Raw genomic sequence first — 14,808 nt, 5'->3', positions numbered from 1 at the left:
TGTTCACTAACTCAGGTTGATTATATATTTCTTCATTAACCACCATCCACAGTCCCTAGCTGACAGCAACATCCAACTAAAAATCTCTTCTTGTCAACTTCACACCATACTGCCTCAAACTCATTGCTGAATTTTTCTGATCAACTCGTTCTTCAATTCTTGAATCTTAGCAATTGCACTCACTGTTGCTCCTGAAGTGTCACATCTTGTAGTTATTCCTTTCTTTCACTTCCACACTCTTGCTCACTTTCATTTCCTTATTCATACTTTCTTTTATTTCCACATTCTTGTTACTTTTGTTTTGTGATTGAGATAGTCTTTTGCACACACACAATTTTGTTAGCTTTCATTCCATCAGTCTGTTTCAAATTCATTTATAAGTCATAGCCCAACAAAATATTCCATTTTCAACAAACCTGCATCTTCTCTAATCTCCTGTTCAGTCTCTCTCTCTCTCTCTAGAAACAATTTCTCTATTCTTCCACTTCCCTCTAATAATGTACAAAAATGAGCAACTTCTGGTTAACATCCATATACCATTTGGATTCCATGTGAACTCTTTGAATTCACATGGTTTGAATTCCAAACCATGTGAACTCTTCAACAAACAGATTAAAATATTCCTTTATTCTCTCTAATTACTTGCACACTGCCATATGTGTGGGTGATATAAAAAAAATTATAATCAAAAATATCATTTATGCTTTTGGAAATATTTCTTTCATAATCAACATGAGAATGCATTGACATTTTAAAATACAATATAATCTTACCCAAGCACAATCCAGTGCATTCATCTCTATAGGCAACTCCTCCACATACATCATCACAGTCCATCACTGCTGTACCATCACAGTTGCCTTTACAATCTTCTCCAAAATTCTCTGGAAGCATAGTTTGCCCTCCAACACAATAACCACATTTATTTCTTGTTGCATTTGGGAATCCCAGCTTTTCACACTCTAAAAAAAAAATAATAATAAATAAGTAAAAAATATGTGAGGTATTTTTGTTATCACACATCACACAACAATTGATCAAATTCTATTAATGATAGAATTTGATCAATATTTTACTTTTTATATAAAACTGGCCAATATTGTATGTATTTCAGTGAAACTGTATTTGTGATGGCCAAGATGAATGGTTAGTGCTTGTTGAGGTTCTTAGTAGATTGGTCATAACTGTTGTGTAATTTGCCTTTCATAAATGAAAGCAAAAGGTAGTTGAGCAAGAACCACAAGAACCACATGAAAATCAAATGTAGTTAGTTGAAAATATTTTTCAAAGATGATCCACTGTTATGCCTGTAGTATGTATGCCAATTCAACATTCAAATAAAATTCAAAAATGCCAATTCTCTTGCAATTTCACATAGTGCATGAGTTGACATGCCATCCAGTTCCACTGCTGTGTTCTCATCGATATTTTTCTATATGCTGAATACCTCCTGTTCATCTACCTTAATTTTGGTGAAAGAAACAGCAGCAAATGCAAAATCTCTATCTGAATGATACACCTTTGCAAAAATGATCACTCAGCAACCCAACTATTTCTTTTGACGCTGTCTGTAACCTTCATACTTTCAAACAATCCCTGACCACTTCCTATGCACGAATGACCTTCTGTTCTTTAGCTTCTCAAGCCATTACACTGCTCCAAGATGCTTCCTAAGTGTGTCATAGAACCTCCGTAGCTCATCTCCCAGAATAAGCAAATCAGTCCTGTGAACACACGCTTAAGATCCAGCATTATGCCTGATTCATCAGCTATGCTAGTTCTGAGCCCAGATAAAATTAGAGAGGATTGAGATGGTGCCATACCTCCCTGTAAAAGGGGCTCACAGCCGTTGTATCATCATACAAAATAAAAAAAGTGTGTCATAATTACCAGCTTTATATTTCAACATAAAACTTTTCTTTACAGAGAATTCCACATTTAGAAACATCCCAGAACAAGACTGCATGGTCACTCTCTCCCAACTGGAGGCAGAGCATCCACTTGGTTATGGATATATCTTCTGATGCTATGATCACATTTAGCGTTCTCAAACGCTGGTCCTTTCTATAACATGTTGTTTCAGGTAATTATTCCTTAGTAACTATATAAATACCACTTCATCTTGCCATGCCCACATTCCTCCCCCCAATCTATGTCCCAATAATTGAAATATTCTATAATAATTGCTCACCTGCACTCGTTGTACTAAAATGCTGAACATGGTATCTTCATTGTCCTGTGGATCCCCTCTGGTCTATAGCAGCAACCAACAATATATTTTGTCCTGTTAGCCTATATCTCACACCAGAAAGATTAACATCAGCCATCTCTCTCAGACCTAAAATCCTTTATAACTTCTTTGTTGGTTGCAGTTCTTCAGCTATTATCAGCAATACCCCTCATCCTCTCCCATTTTCTCTATTCGCCATGAAAATACAATACCCTTTATTTAAAATTTTAAAAAAGGGTATTGTGATGACATGATAATATGACATAGAATTTAGCTGATGTAATTTATAATTTTTTTTTCACTAGAGGTCATGCCAGTAGAATAACATGTGATCAAATCATTGTTTCTCTAGCTTACAGTTAATAATGTAACTCAGCTTGTCTTGTATATTTATATATGCTCCAGATGATGATCTTGATATGAACATCGAAATGTTGGGATAATAAAAAAAGTTTTTTAACACGGTTGTAAATTCATAAAATTTTTAAATGAATGCTGATCGCCATGTAACACTAAAAGAAAAGAATACAATACCCTTTACATTCTATCAATTTTCCATCAACCAAGTTTTACTAATGCCTATAATTTTTGGCCAAGTCAAACTGACCAATGTCAAAAAACTCCTCTCCCACTTATTTCTAATTCATTTTGGCATTCATGAACATGCATTTCAACATCCCTTTGGACTCAGAATGTAATGTCATTACAAACTTATTCAAATATGAAACATGGGTAATTGCATTCAGTAGTCCATAATAATTTCTGTACAGATACTCATTTATTCCAGGGTGGGCAGTAGACATGTTTGATTGTACCCTGTCCAATATTCTCCCATTTCGCTGGTTTTGCACTTCCAAACTTTCACTAACAACACTTTCTCAAAACATCTAACTTGACAACCATTCAAATATAGTACATCAGGCATGTATGTCCTTCTGTCCATGAAATTCACTCCATACATCTATAAACTGCGCATCATTTCCCATCCTATTTCACAAGCCAAACCTTGGTTTATCTTGTAAGACCCTGATCAGACCACACTTGGACTACTGTTCTCAGATTTGGTCCCTAGGATTTGAAGGGGATAAATTAACTGTGGAAAGGGTACAAAGGCAGATAACAAAGATGGTTTCAGGACTGTATAATGATAGTTATGAGGATGGGCTGAGGGAATGCGGACTGCAGAGTTTGGTGGATAGAAGAAGGAGAGGCGATATGACTGAGACTTTTAAACTGTTGAGAGGTGGTTACAGGGTTGACACTGGGGAGTTCTTATGCTTGGTTGAATAGCGGGAAGGAGTGGTGACAAGAGGCCATCCCTGGAAGTTATGAAAGGAAACTGTGAGCAAGAGGGTGAGGAGTGGTTTCTTTGGATGGAGGGTGGTTGAACCATGGAATACATTGCCTGATGGAGTGGTGAGAGCAAGAACAGTCAATGAGTTCAAGGAGTGGAATGATAGACTTTGTATTTCTTAGGGGGGGGGGCCCTGCCCTCGATGAGTCTTGATAGACTTTGTGTTTCTTAAGAAGGACCTCCCACGATGAGTCTTTTGACTCCATGGAGGCCTGAATAATAATAATAATAAGTTCACCAAATGAAGAAGATGGAGGTCAAATGTTTTTGCACCTTAGTTTCCAATGTATGAACGTATCTGTTTGATGTGGTAAGTGTTCTGTTTTAATTTAAGAAACTAATATTTAAAATTGCAAATTATAGTTCACATATCTTTTTCCTTTTTCCATTCCATTCCCAGGACCCTCCATAGCTCAGTCAGTATAGACGAAGCCCTTTGGTTGGAAGGACCTGGGTTTGATTCCCGTCAGTGATGTGAGGAACCTTTATCTGGTCTCTTTTGACTAAAGATGAATTAGCCAGTCTCATATAGAGGAAGGGGTTTTTTCACCCGAAACTCAGGTTTTTCTTCCCCCAGAACAGGCAAACTGGCCCCAGGAACACACATGGATTACAGTCATGAATATGTCCCAGCCATATGCTGGTCCTGAGCCCTGACTCAGGACCAGCATATGGCTATAAAGTCACCGATGGTCAGAAATGACTGAAAGGGAAAACCAGGAATTCCTTTCCCTTCCCCCCCCCTTTTTTTTTACACCACTGCTATTTCAAATAGAGCCTCTGTAGGCTCTGTTTGAAATAAGGGCCAGTTGAAGTGCCATTTGCACTCCAAGGTACTTGGCCACTCAAAGAAAGACCTAGGTTCAATTCTAGTTACCGACTATAGGAACATTTTCTAAGCCTTTCTTCGACTGGTTTCAGAGTTAGTCTATTTCTGGCATGGGAAAATGGGTCTTTTCTCCCAGAAAGTAGGGTTTTTTTCATGTCGTAAACTCACAAAAATTGACCATAGAATCAACACTCTCTCAGACAATAAATATATAGTGTTAGAATTAGTGACCACGAAATGGCAGCACTTGTCAGCCATCCCTCTTCACCAGCTGCCAAATATAATTATTGATAGTGTTGGGCCAGCTGTCTCTGATTGGCTTCCCATGGAAATTGAACTCCCTCCTCAGTCTCCAAAAGTTAGATAGGGGCTAAAGGCCTTGCCTACTCCCTATAACAGAATTAAAGGCATTAGCAGATTTTTTTTTGTTGCATTTCAAATTTGTTTCAAAGAGAGTGCTGAAGTGCAACTATGCTGTGTTCCTTGACTTAAAATTTCAAACAGTCTTATCCTTATTTCTAATAAGTACAATTTTCATTGTTATTGTTGTTGATCTTATGACTACGCTAAACTACATTATTACATGGCTCATATCCTTTTAAACCCCATTGTCATTATTCTACCGTGTTGAATTGTCTGCTCACTAACAATGATCTGTTATATTCAGACTGAAATATTTTATTTAATAAACTGTTAATAAACTCTTGGTTATATGCATTTTATTATTTGTTTCATAATGTCATAAATGCCATTAAATACTTACTCCAAACAAGTGTTATTCAACCACAACATCCTTACCTGATATAATTTCTGTAGAGAGACTTAATGCAGTATTTATGAATGTCTGTGTCTGTGTACACAGAATAAAGGCAAAGGAAATCCAGGCACATATAAAATAGACATTGTCCTTTTGCATTTTTTGAGGGCTCTACTGTGTGATGTAATAACAGCTGATCCTTAAGTCATAATGCTCGAGGTAGCAGAATTTTAACTTTTCAATCCAAACAGTATGTAGTAAATTCCTACAAACATTACAAACTTGTTAGTAATGCAAACAACAAAAATTAATTTAAACACACACATACACGCACGCACGCATGCGCACACGCACACACACACACAATATATATACATACATACATATATATACGTCTCATTTGCTGTATTCAATGTATATAGCAAATGAAAAATACACAAAAAAATTTCAAAACAGGTTCAATGTCATGAGTGCAACATATATTATGAATTGAATCATGAATGGTATGCAAGAGGAGCTGAGTGAGGAGAAAGGAGTACAGTTTATGGAAGTATGGCATGTGTTTTAGAGAAGAATGAAATTATACCTGGGGAAAAATTTTTGGGAGAGGACGCTAGAGTCGCTGAAGAATGTGGAGGTGGATTTGAGCTGTGCTTAAAAAAGTGTTTTTACTCAGTGTATAGCGTGACTTCTGTCGCGAATTGTGCAACATTGTTTTCATTAATACAAGTGTCCTTCAGTGGTGCAGCTTTTGGAGTTTAGTTGTTGTTCATATTGTGTTATTTTGGGGTCACTGAGAAGGTGGGGGTAGAGTCTGATGCATCTGTGGTGGAAGAGAAGAAGAAGATAAGTTTTTATTTAGTAATTCAGTATAGTTATTTATAGTTTATACTTATAGTATTGCATAAGTAAATTACCTTGAGTAGAACGTATAACATAGTAACTATAGTAGAGCGTTTAGTATTTAGTGGTAGTAGTTCCTTGGCACTATCTGAATGATGGTGGTAGCTGCAGCTCCAATTACAAATGGCATATCACCAAGTCCTCCCCCATTTAAGGACTATATTTTGAATAACATACTACAGGATTTGGTGGCATGCAGTGCTTGTGGTATATATATGTCCTGCCAGTTGAATATGTGGTGGGTGAGAGAAAAGGAAGTACATAAATGCGCAAAAGGTAGGAAATGGGAAAAACTTGGTGAGTTAGAGATTACTATAACTGACCTCATTGCATCAGGGGTGGGAAAATCTCAACCAAGAGAGAGACGAGTAGTGTGATAGAGGGTGAGAATAACAAGCACGATATAAATGAAAATATAAGAGTGGGGAGTGTGGAAAGTTTGAATAATTGTGAAGTATTCAGAGATGGTCTTAATTGAGAGGATGAATGGCAAGCAAGAGTGGCTAACTTGCAGAAAGAGAGAGAGAGAGAGAGAGATGAGCTGAAAGAGGACACGGAATGTCTCAGGAATAAGATGAGAAGTGTGAAAGATGAGATTAGGCGAATGGAAGAGATGAATGCAAGGCAAATCAGAGTAGGAATAAGAGAGAGTTATGGGAATGATAGAAGCAGAGGAGAGAATAGAAACAGTAGAAGAGAGAGAGAGACGGGAATAATCGAAGAGGAGAGAATAGAAACAGTTGGAGAGAGAGAATGATAAGAATACAAGTGAGTGCTGGAACCAGGGATAGAGTGATGCCAGGACAGCAGGTAAGTAGGGAACACACACACACAGAGAGAGAGAGAGAGAGAGAGAGAGAGAGAGAGATGCAGGTGAGCAATCAACGAATAGAGAGGTAGGAGGTGTGATGTATGGAGACGTGATGATCTGTGTGCAAGACAGGATGCCAGAGGAGTGTTTGCCTGGAGGAATGATAGAAAGTACGGCCATGGTAATTAAGAAGGGTGAAAGGGTGGATGAGATGATTGTGATGGAGGGCATGAATGACTTGAGAGGTAGTGTAAATAGGGTGGCAAGAGATCTGAGATTCATGCTTGAGGTTGTACAAAAGAAAATGCAGACAGGAAAGAGAGTGTGTGTGTTGCCCAGGTATGATAATCACAAGTTGAGCAGCAGAGCACTAATAATGAATAGCATAATAGCCAGAATGTGTCAGAAGCGAGGATTCGAATATGTGGATGCTTGGAGGGCATTTGAGGATAGAAAGGAACTGTATGCAAGAGACCACTTGCATTTGAATGAGGAAGGATATAGGCATTGGGAGAGATTGCTGTTTTCAGAACGAGTCGGTGTGTCAATGCATGGAAACTAGAATTCCCAGGGTGGATGGTAGCAAGGAGTGGATTCTTGTGGGAATAGGACAACATCAGGTAATACTGACTCCAGTGGAGTCTGAAGGGAATAATAATAAGTATTGAAACAGTGACATTTTTAAGCTTTATATTAATGCCAGGAGTATCCAGAATAAAGGAGATGAATTGGTAGCGCTGATAGCATCAGCCTGGCCAAAGATTATTAGGATCTCTGAGATGTGGTTGATGGAAGATAATATAATAATAAGAACAGAAGTAGCTGGGAACAGCATTTTTTGTTAGGATAGGAAGAGAAAACGCAGTGGTGGAGTGCTTATGGTAAGTGATGACTTATGTCCTCTAAGAGGAGGCTTTGGAAAGTAGTGACACTAATTGTTTCGAAAGCATATGTTGTAGAGGTGGGCAAGACAGGAGATTTAGTGGGGTGTTGCCACAAGCCAAGGAATACAGAGGATGGGGAGCAGGAGATGCTTAGGTAGTTGAGCTTGGCAAGTGCAAGAAGAATGATTGTGATGGAGGATTTTACTACAGCAGTAAAAGTTGGGAAGAGGAAAATGCATGTAGTAATAAGGGAATGGAATTTCTAGAATTCTTCAGGGACAAATGTCTTAGGCAACATGTAATAGAGGGAACAAGAGGTTCGAGAGTTTTGGATTTGGTCATAGCATCAGAAGAGCTGATAATAAGTGAGATGACATCTCTCCCAGCAGTTGCAGAGAGTGACCATGTGGCTTTGACTTGGAAGATGAATAGACATGCAGATGTATCAAAGAAAACGGAACGTATGTAGAATTATAAGGTGGGTTATTACAACAGTCTTAGATATCAACTTGGGTGATATCTAAGACTATTATATATATGACTATTATTGGGGTCTTAGATATCAATTCCATGGAGGGTGGAATTTGAAGGCCGGGATATCATTAGTGCTTGGAAATTTGTGAAGGAATATTTGTTACCAGCAATAGTAAGTCTAAATCAGAGGTGGGGCACCCCTCGCCTGCGGGCAAACTTTCGCCAGCGAATCTATTTCAATTCGCCACTCTGCTGATGTAATCGTATGTACATGTAAATAAAATTTTATAATAATTTAAATTTATTATAATTAAATTTATTTAAATTTAAATAATTAAATATACAAAGCCAAAAATAACTATATTACATATAATATGATCGTCATGCATCTGGTAAGATATACGTAGGCTGTTCAATAAGTTATAAGACTATATTTATACAGAAAACAGATTACCTTTAATCGTCATCATTTACATGGTCTTTTTCGAAGTAACTACCGTGAGACGTGCTGCATTTGTCCCAACGTTGCGTCCACTTCTTAAACACATGTGAAAGTCCGTTTTTTGAGAGTTCTTTCAAAACCATCTCCGCAGCTTTTACACATGCTTTGTTGCTTTCGAAATGGCGGTGTCTCTTAGTGGTTTCTTGAGCTGAGGAAACAGCCAGAAATCGCACGGTGCGAGGTCAGGACTGTATGGAGGGTATGGTAGGATATCTATGTTGTTCTTCTGCAAAACATCCACTACACAATCAGCAATATGTGGCCTTGCATTATCGTCGTGCAATAAGAAGCCATTCTTCAGCAATGGATGCTTCCTTTTGACGTGCTGTACCATTGTCCGTAAAACATCTGCATAGTATGAGCCGTTTACAGTATTCCCGGGTTCTACAGCATGTTGGTAAACAATGCCTTCGTAGTCAAAAAACATTATAGTCATAACTTTACCAGCCGATTTTACAGTTTTTGCTTTCTTGGGGGTAGGCAAAGATGGATGCTTCCATTCACTGCTTTGTTGTTTCACTGTAGGGTCATAGTAATACAACCAAGCTTCATCTGCAATAATGATGCGTTTTAAGAAGTTGTCGTCTTCTTGTTCCAGTCTTTCTTTCCATTCTGTGCACACATCCACTCGATGCTGCATTTGCTCCGGTGTCAAGAGTTTGGGAATCCATCGGGTGCAAACATATTTCAGTCCCAAATGTTCAGCCATGATTGAGTGAACACTTCTCACAGAAATATTCAGGACAACATGCAGCTGGCATACTGTAATTCTGCAATCCTCCTTGATGATAATCGCTGCTGTCTTGATCATTGTCTCTGTGATGAACGTTGGAAGTCTTCCCTCACGTTCAAGATCTTCCACATTTTGCCTTCCTTCCTAAAAAGTTTTATGCCAGCAAAAAACACTAGCCCTTGACATTGCTTCATCGTGGAAAGCTTCACGTATCATGTTAAATGTGTCCGATGCCGATTTTTGCAAAGAACACAAAATTTAATCACATAACGCTGTTCCACGGGCACTTCCATTTCAACGACTAGTCACGGCTCATAGGTGTGCCGAAACAGGCTTGCGTCATTTAGTCACGTGACACTCTAGCACATCAGCCCGTATACGCCATCTATCAACCCCTTTTGTTAATACAGACAGCAACATTTCTTTATTCCACAGAAATTAATATTGTGATGAGTGGTTTCGCGACAGTAAAATTAGTCTTATTACTTACTGAACAGCCCTCGTATATCAAAAAAATACATACACTATATATGAGTTAAAATTTGCCAGTCGCCCGTGGAAGTTTTTAAATTAGCAATTTTCGCCCTTGATACTAAAAAGGTTTCACACCCCTGCTCTAAATTAACAATAGAATGGAAAAAGCAATTAATATCTTTAAAAAAAGGCAGTAGAGATGACCGTAAAAACTATAGAAGTAAAAGAATACTGAATTCCTTGTTACAAAATATATTGCAGAATTTTAAATAACAAACTAATAAAATATTCTGAAAACTTTATTTTAGAAGTAAAATAAAGGGTGAAAATACAGAATGGATTTAGAAAAGGAAAATCATGTATAGACCCGGCCTTTTGCCTAAAATGAATCATAGAGAAAAGAAGAGAATACAATTTAGAAACACATATTACATTTGTTGAATTTCAAAAAGCATTTGACAAAGTTAAAAGAAGCATTTTATTCAACATATATAAAGAAAGATAAATACCAAATAATATCCTGAAAGCTATTATTATTATTATTATTATTATTATTATTATTATTATTATTACTCAAGACCACATGGAGTCAAAGACTCATCTACAAGGTCCTTTTACTAAACACACAGCTCATCATATCGTGCCTTAAACACACTCAAATTCAATGCAGATACCACACTCTCAGGCAAGGCATTCCAATCATTCACAACTCAGCATGAAAAAAACCTGCTTCTCATTCCACTACTCACACCTGCCTTATACAGCGTCCAGGGATGACCTCTGGTTCTCCCCTGATCTCCCACTATTTTCTGTAGCTCCTCTCCAGCATTGATCCTACTACAACACCTTATCAATTTGAAAGTCTCTATCATATCTCCCCTCTTCCTCCTGTCCACCAGACTCTGAAAATTACATCTTCTCAATCTTTCCTCATACTCGACATTCCACAGATCAGAAACTATCTTAGTCAATCCCCTCTGGACCCTCTCCAATATCTCTTCATCCTTCTGAAAGCCAGGTGACCAAATCTGGGCACAATAATCCATGTGTGACCTAATCAAAGCTTTATACAATGGAATGAGAATCTCCCTAATTCTACAAGTCAGTGTCCTCTGCATCATTCCCCAAAGCCTTTGTTTTGGCTTCATAATTTTGGCTATGTGTCCCCTAAATTTCAGATCTCTTATTTCCTCCACTTCCAACAATATATCCTCACCAAGCATAAATTCTGCATCCCATCTTTGTTTTCCAAATTTTAAAACCTTACATTTTGCAACATTGAACTCACATCCCCATTTGCTTGCCCAATCACTCAATTTATTCAAGTCTTCTTGTAATGCCACAACATCTTCACTACTCTTCATGGTTCATCCCAACTTTGCATCATCTGCAAACAACTGAATATCTCCATCCAAATCTTCACCAATATCATTAATATACAAGTTAAACAGCAATGGCCCTAAAACAGACTGCTCAGCCACACCACTAGTAACTTGACTTTTCCTGGATATCACTCTCCCATACACAACTTGTTGATACCTATCAGATAGCCAGTCTCCAATCCAATGCACCAATGTAATATCCAATCACATCCACTCCAGTTTGACTATCAAACTTATCGTGCGGTAATCTATCAAAAGCCTTTGCAAAATCTAAGTATATTACTTTGTATCCTTCTCCTATGTCCATGGAAGCATTCACCTTATTGTAATAAGTAAGTAGATTACTAAAATATGACCTCCCTTTAGCAAATCGATGTTGCCCATCAAAGATAATACCATTGTGGTTAACCCAATTCTGGATCCTGGTTCTCACAAGCTTCTCTAACAACTTAACTACAACACCTGACACACAGATAGGCCCATAGTTTGATGCTTGAGTTCTATCACCTCCTTTATGAAGTGGTACAATCTTGCCCACCTTCCACTCCTTAGGAACTTGACCAAGTGCAAGACTTGTATTAAAAAAAATATGTCAAGGCAGGTGTCAACTCCCTGGCACATTCCTTCAGAATATGTGGTGATATATTATCAAGTCCCACAGCTTATTTACATCTAGTTTGCTGAACTCCACAAAACCTTTTGCTCACTTACAGTCAGTCTCTTCCCCATCATCGACTGCTCTCAATCTCTCCATAAAGTCACATTCACAAGATTGAAAGGCCTTTATGAACTGCTCATTACGTATCTCCACTACACCTTCTGCAACTTCTGATTTATACTATCTTCTTCAATCAATGTCATCCTTCCATAATCATTCTTTCTTTTGCTGGCGCTATGTATCGAAAGAATTCCTTAGGATTCTTTTATGCTTCATTAGCTAACTGCTGTTCATACCTCTCTTTAGCTATCCTCACCAACCAAATCACCTGCCTTGCCTGGTCTTTGTAGTCCTCGTGGAATTGGTTATTTCCACTTCTCTTATGCTGCCTCCACAATGCCCTTTTTCTCTGTATCGCATGCTTAATCTCTTTATTCATCCATTTTACACCTACCTTATTTAATCTTCTCACCCTTGGAATACATTTAGACATTGCATCTACTAGATATTTTTTGAAAATCCCCCAAGTTGCATTGATCTCTTTACCAGCTAACTCCTCATTCCATGTCACACCTGCAAGCTGTCTCCTGAGCTCTTCGTAATTGCCCCCCCCCCATTATAGTTCCGCATACACATTTTTCTTACAGAGGTCCTCACACTGCTAGCAAGCTGTCACAAGTATATATGAAAATAATCAAATACAACTAAGATTAAATCATGAGCTATCTTATATGAGAGAGATAAACCAAAGAACTCACAGGGATGTCCCCGCCTCTCAGTAACTCTTTTTAATATTTACCTAAATGAAATAATAATAAAATGGAATAAAAATTTCCATCAAGGTATTAAACTTTCTCCTACTGTGAACTTAAACAATCTCCATTATTTCTGATGACCAAATAATAATTACAAATTCTGAAGATAACTTACAGAAAACTATTTTAAATCTAAATTAGATAGCCAAAGATTATAGAATGATAATATCAAAAGAAAAATCAAAAACTATGATTTTTAAAGGACAAGATCCAGTAAGAACTAAAATAGTAATTGATAACAAGATTTTAGATCAGGTGAAATGATTTAACTACCTAGGTTGTATGAATACATATGAAAATGAAAAAGATATAAACCTAAAAACTGCAAAATATTTAAAAATAACAGATGTAATTAACTCTATATTTAAACCAAACCTAGTTCAAAAACAAACCAGACTAAAAGTAAACAATACATTAACTATACCCAGTGATGTATCTAGAGCTTTTGCCACCCGGGGCGGTCCCTGAGTTTGCTGCCCCTCTCAATACACCAAAAATACTACAAAAAGTCAAACCGACATATAGGGAAATAAATTAAAACACTATGTTTAAAGTTTAAAGTAAAACTTTAACTTCAACATTCTAAAATGTTATTTTTCTTGCTTTTCTGTTAGCAAAATCGTCTATGACAATGTAGAAGTCAATTTCATAATAATGTAGGTAATTCTTAATCTATTTTATTTAGAAAAACTCCTCTCACAACTAGCAACACTTATTATTATTTGTTGTTTTAAGGATACTTGCGACATAAGACTGAATGATATAATCACGTAATCACAAGAAAGATATTTATTTAACCAAATATTTCGGTCTGGAAATAGCAGACCATCGTCGGTGGTATTACAAGAACAGTTTAAAAAATATACAAGCTAGAATACTAACAATAGATCGTTGAAATTAGAACATGCCGCGTGATGTTATATCACTAAGTATGAAACGAAATATTTTGAAGTAGAAACATGATTGAATTTGCTATTAAAAAAAAAAAAAAAAAAAAAAAAAAAAAAAAAAAAAAAAAAATTAATGGGTAATCTTGATTAGGCTTTCCCAGATTTTTGATATAGATATGCAGTCATTACGATTCAGGTTGGGATGATGGAGCAAGGCCTCCACGCTTTCCTTGAACAAACGTTCGAACCTATAACGGGATCTATGTAAGAGGCGCGTTTTGGACCAAAGGATGCTGTGGTCAGTTTCAATCCCGTGTTGAGCCAAACCAGACTTTTCAGGTTTATTGTGAAGAATGGATGATTGATGTTCTTGGATTCTTTTTTCAAGAGAACGTCCAGTCTGTCCAAAGTAAGAGAGATCACAGTTGCAAGGAATTTGATAAACTCCAGGAAGAGATAAAGTTGAGCGTTTGTCTTTAGGAGAAGGAAATTGAGAAGACAATTTGTTAATAGGAGAATACGTAGCTGTTAAATCATATTTCTTCAAAATTCTTGCGATAGGTTCTGAAATACCGGAGATATAAGGAATAGGTACTCGACGTATTGAATCTTTGTTGTTTTGTGGAGGATTATAAGATGTAAGAAGACGTTGAATACTTTTTTCAGAAAAGCCATTGAGTTTCATGTGTTGCTGGATAGTAGAAAGTTCTTTCTGTAGATAATCTACAGAAAGAATTATCTACAGAAAGAACTTTCTACTATCCAGCAACACATGAAACTCAATGGCTTTTCTGAAAAAAGTATTCAACGTCTTCTTACATCTTATAATCCTCCACAAAACAACAAAGATTCAATACGTCGAGTACCTATTCCTTATATCTCCGGTATTTCAGAACCTATCGCAAGAATTTTGAAGAAATATGATTTAACAGCTACGTATTCTCCTATTAACAAATTGTCTTCTCAATTTCCTTCTCCTAAAGACAAACGCTCAACTTTATCTCTTCCTGGAGTTTATCAAATTCCTTGCAACTGTGATCTCTCTTACTTTGGACAGACTGGACGTTCTCTTGAAAAAAGAATCCAAGAACATCAATCATCCATTCTTCACA

General features: G+C 37.1%; 1 protein-coding gene across 4 annotated transcripts in view; it reads right to left on the bottom strand.

The window, feature by feature from the left end:
- Nucleotides 1-14,808, bottom strand: part of LOC150101147 (uncharacterized) — a 916,082-nt gene that overhangs the window by 796,778 nt on the left and 104,496 nt on the right. For all 4 annotated transcript variants that reach the window (XM_090401639.1, XM_090401642.1, XM_090401641.1 and 1 more), the window contains 2 exons: nt 5,212-5,435; nt 774-962 (listed from right to left, as the gene is read on the bottom strand). In XM_090401639.1, coding sequence (XP_090257765.1) covers nt 774-962; nt 5,212-5,329 — 307 coding nt within the window. In that variant the 5' untranslated portion in view covers nt 5,330-5,435. The remainder of the gene's footprint in view (nt 1-773; nt 963-5,211; nt 5,436-14,808) is intronic.

The sequence above is a fragment of the Typopeltis vanoorti genome, chromosome 12 (assembly GCF_054136105.1).
Source record: "Typopeltis vanoorti isolate ZY-2024b chromosome 12, IOZ_Tvanoo_1.0, whole genome shotgun sequence".
NCBI lineage: Eukaryota > Metazoa > Arthropoda > Arachnida > Uropygi > Thelyphonidae > Typopeltis > Typopeltis vanoorti.
The sequence above is the reverse complement of the archived record's forward strand: the minus strand, read 5'-3'. Positions and strand labels throughout refer to the sequence as shown.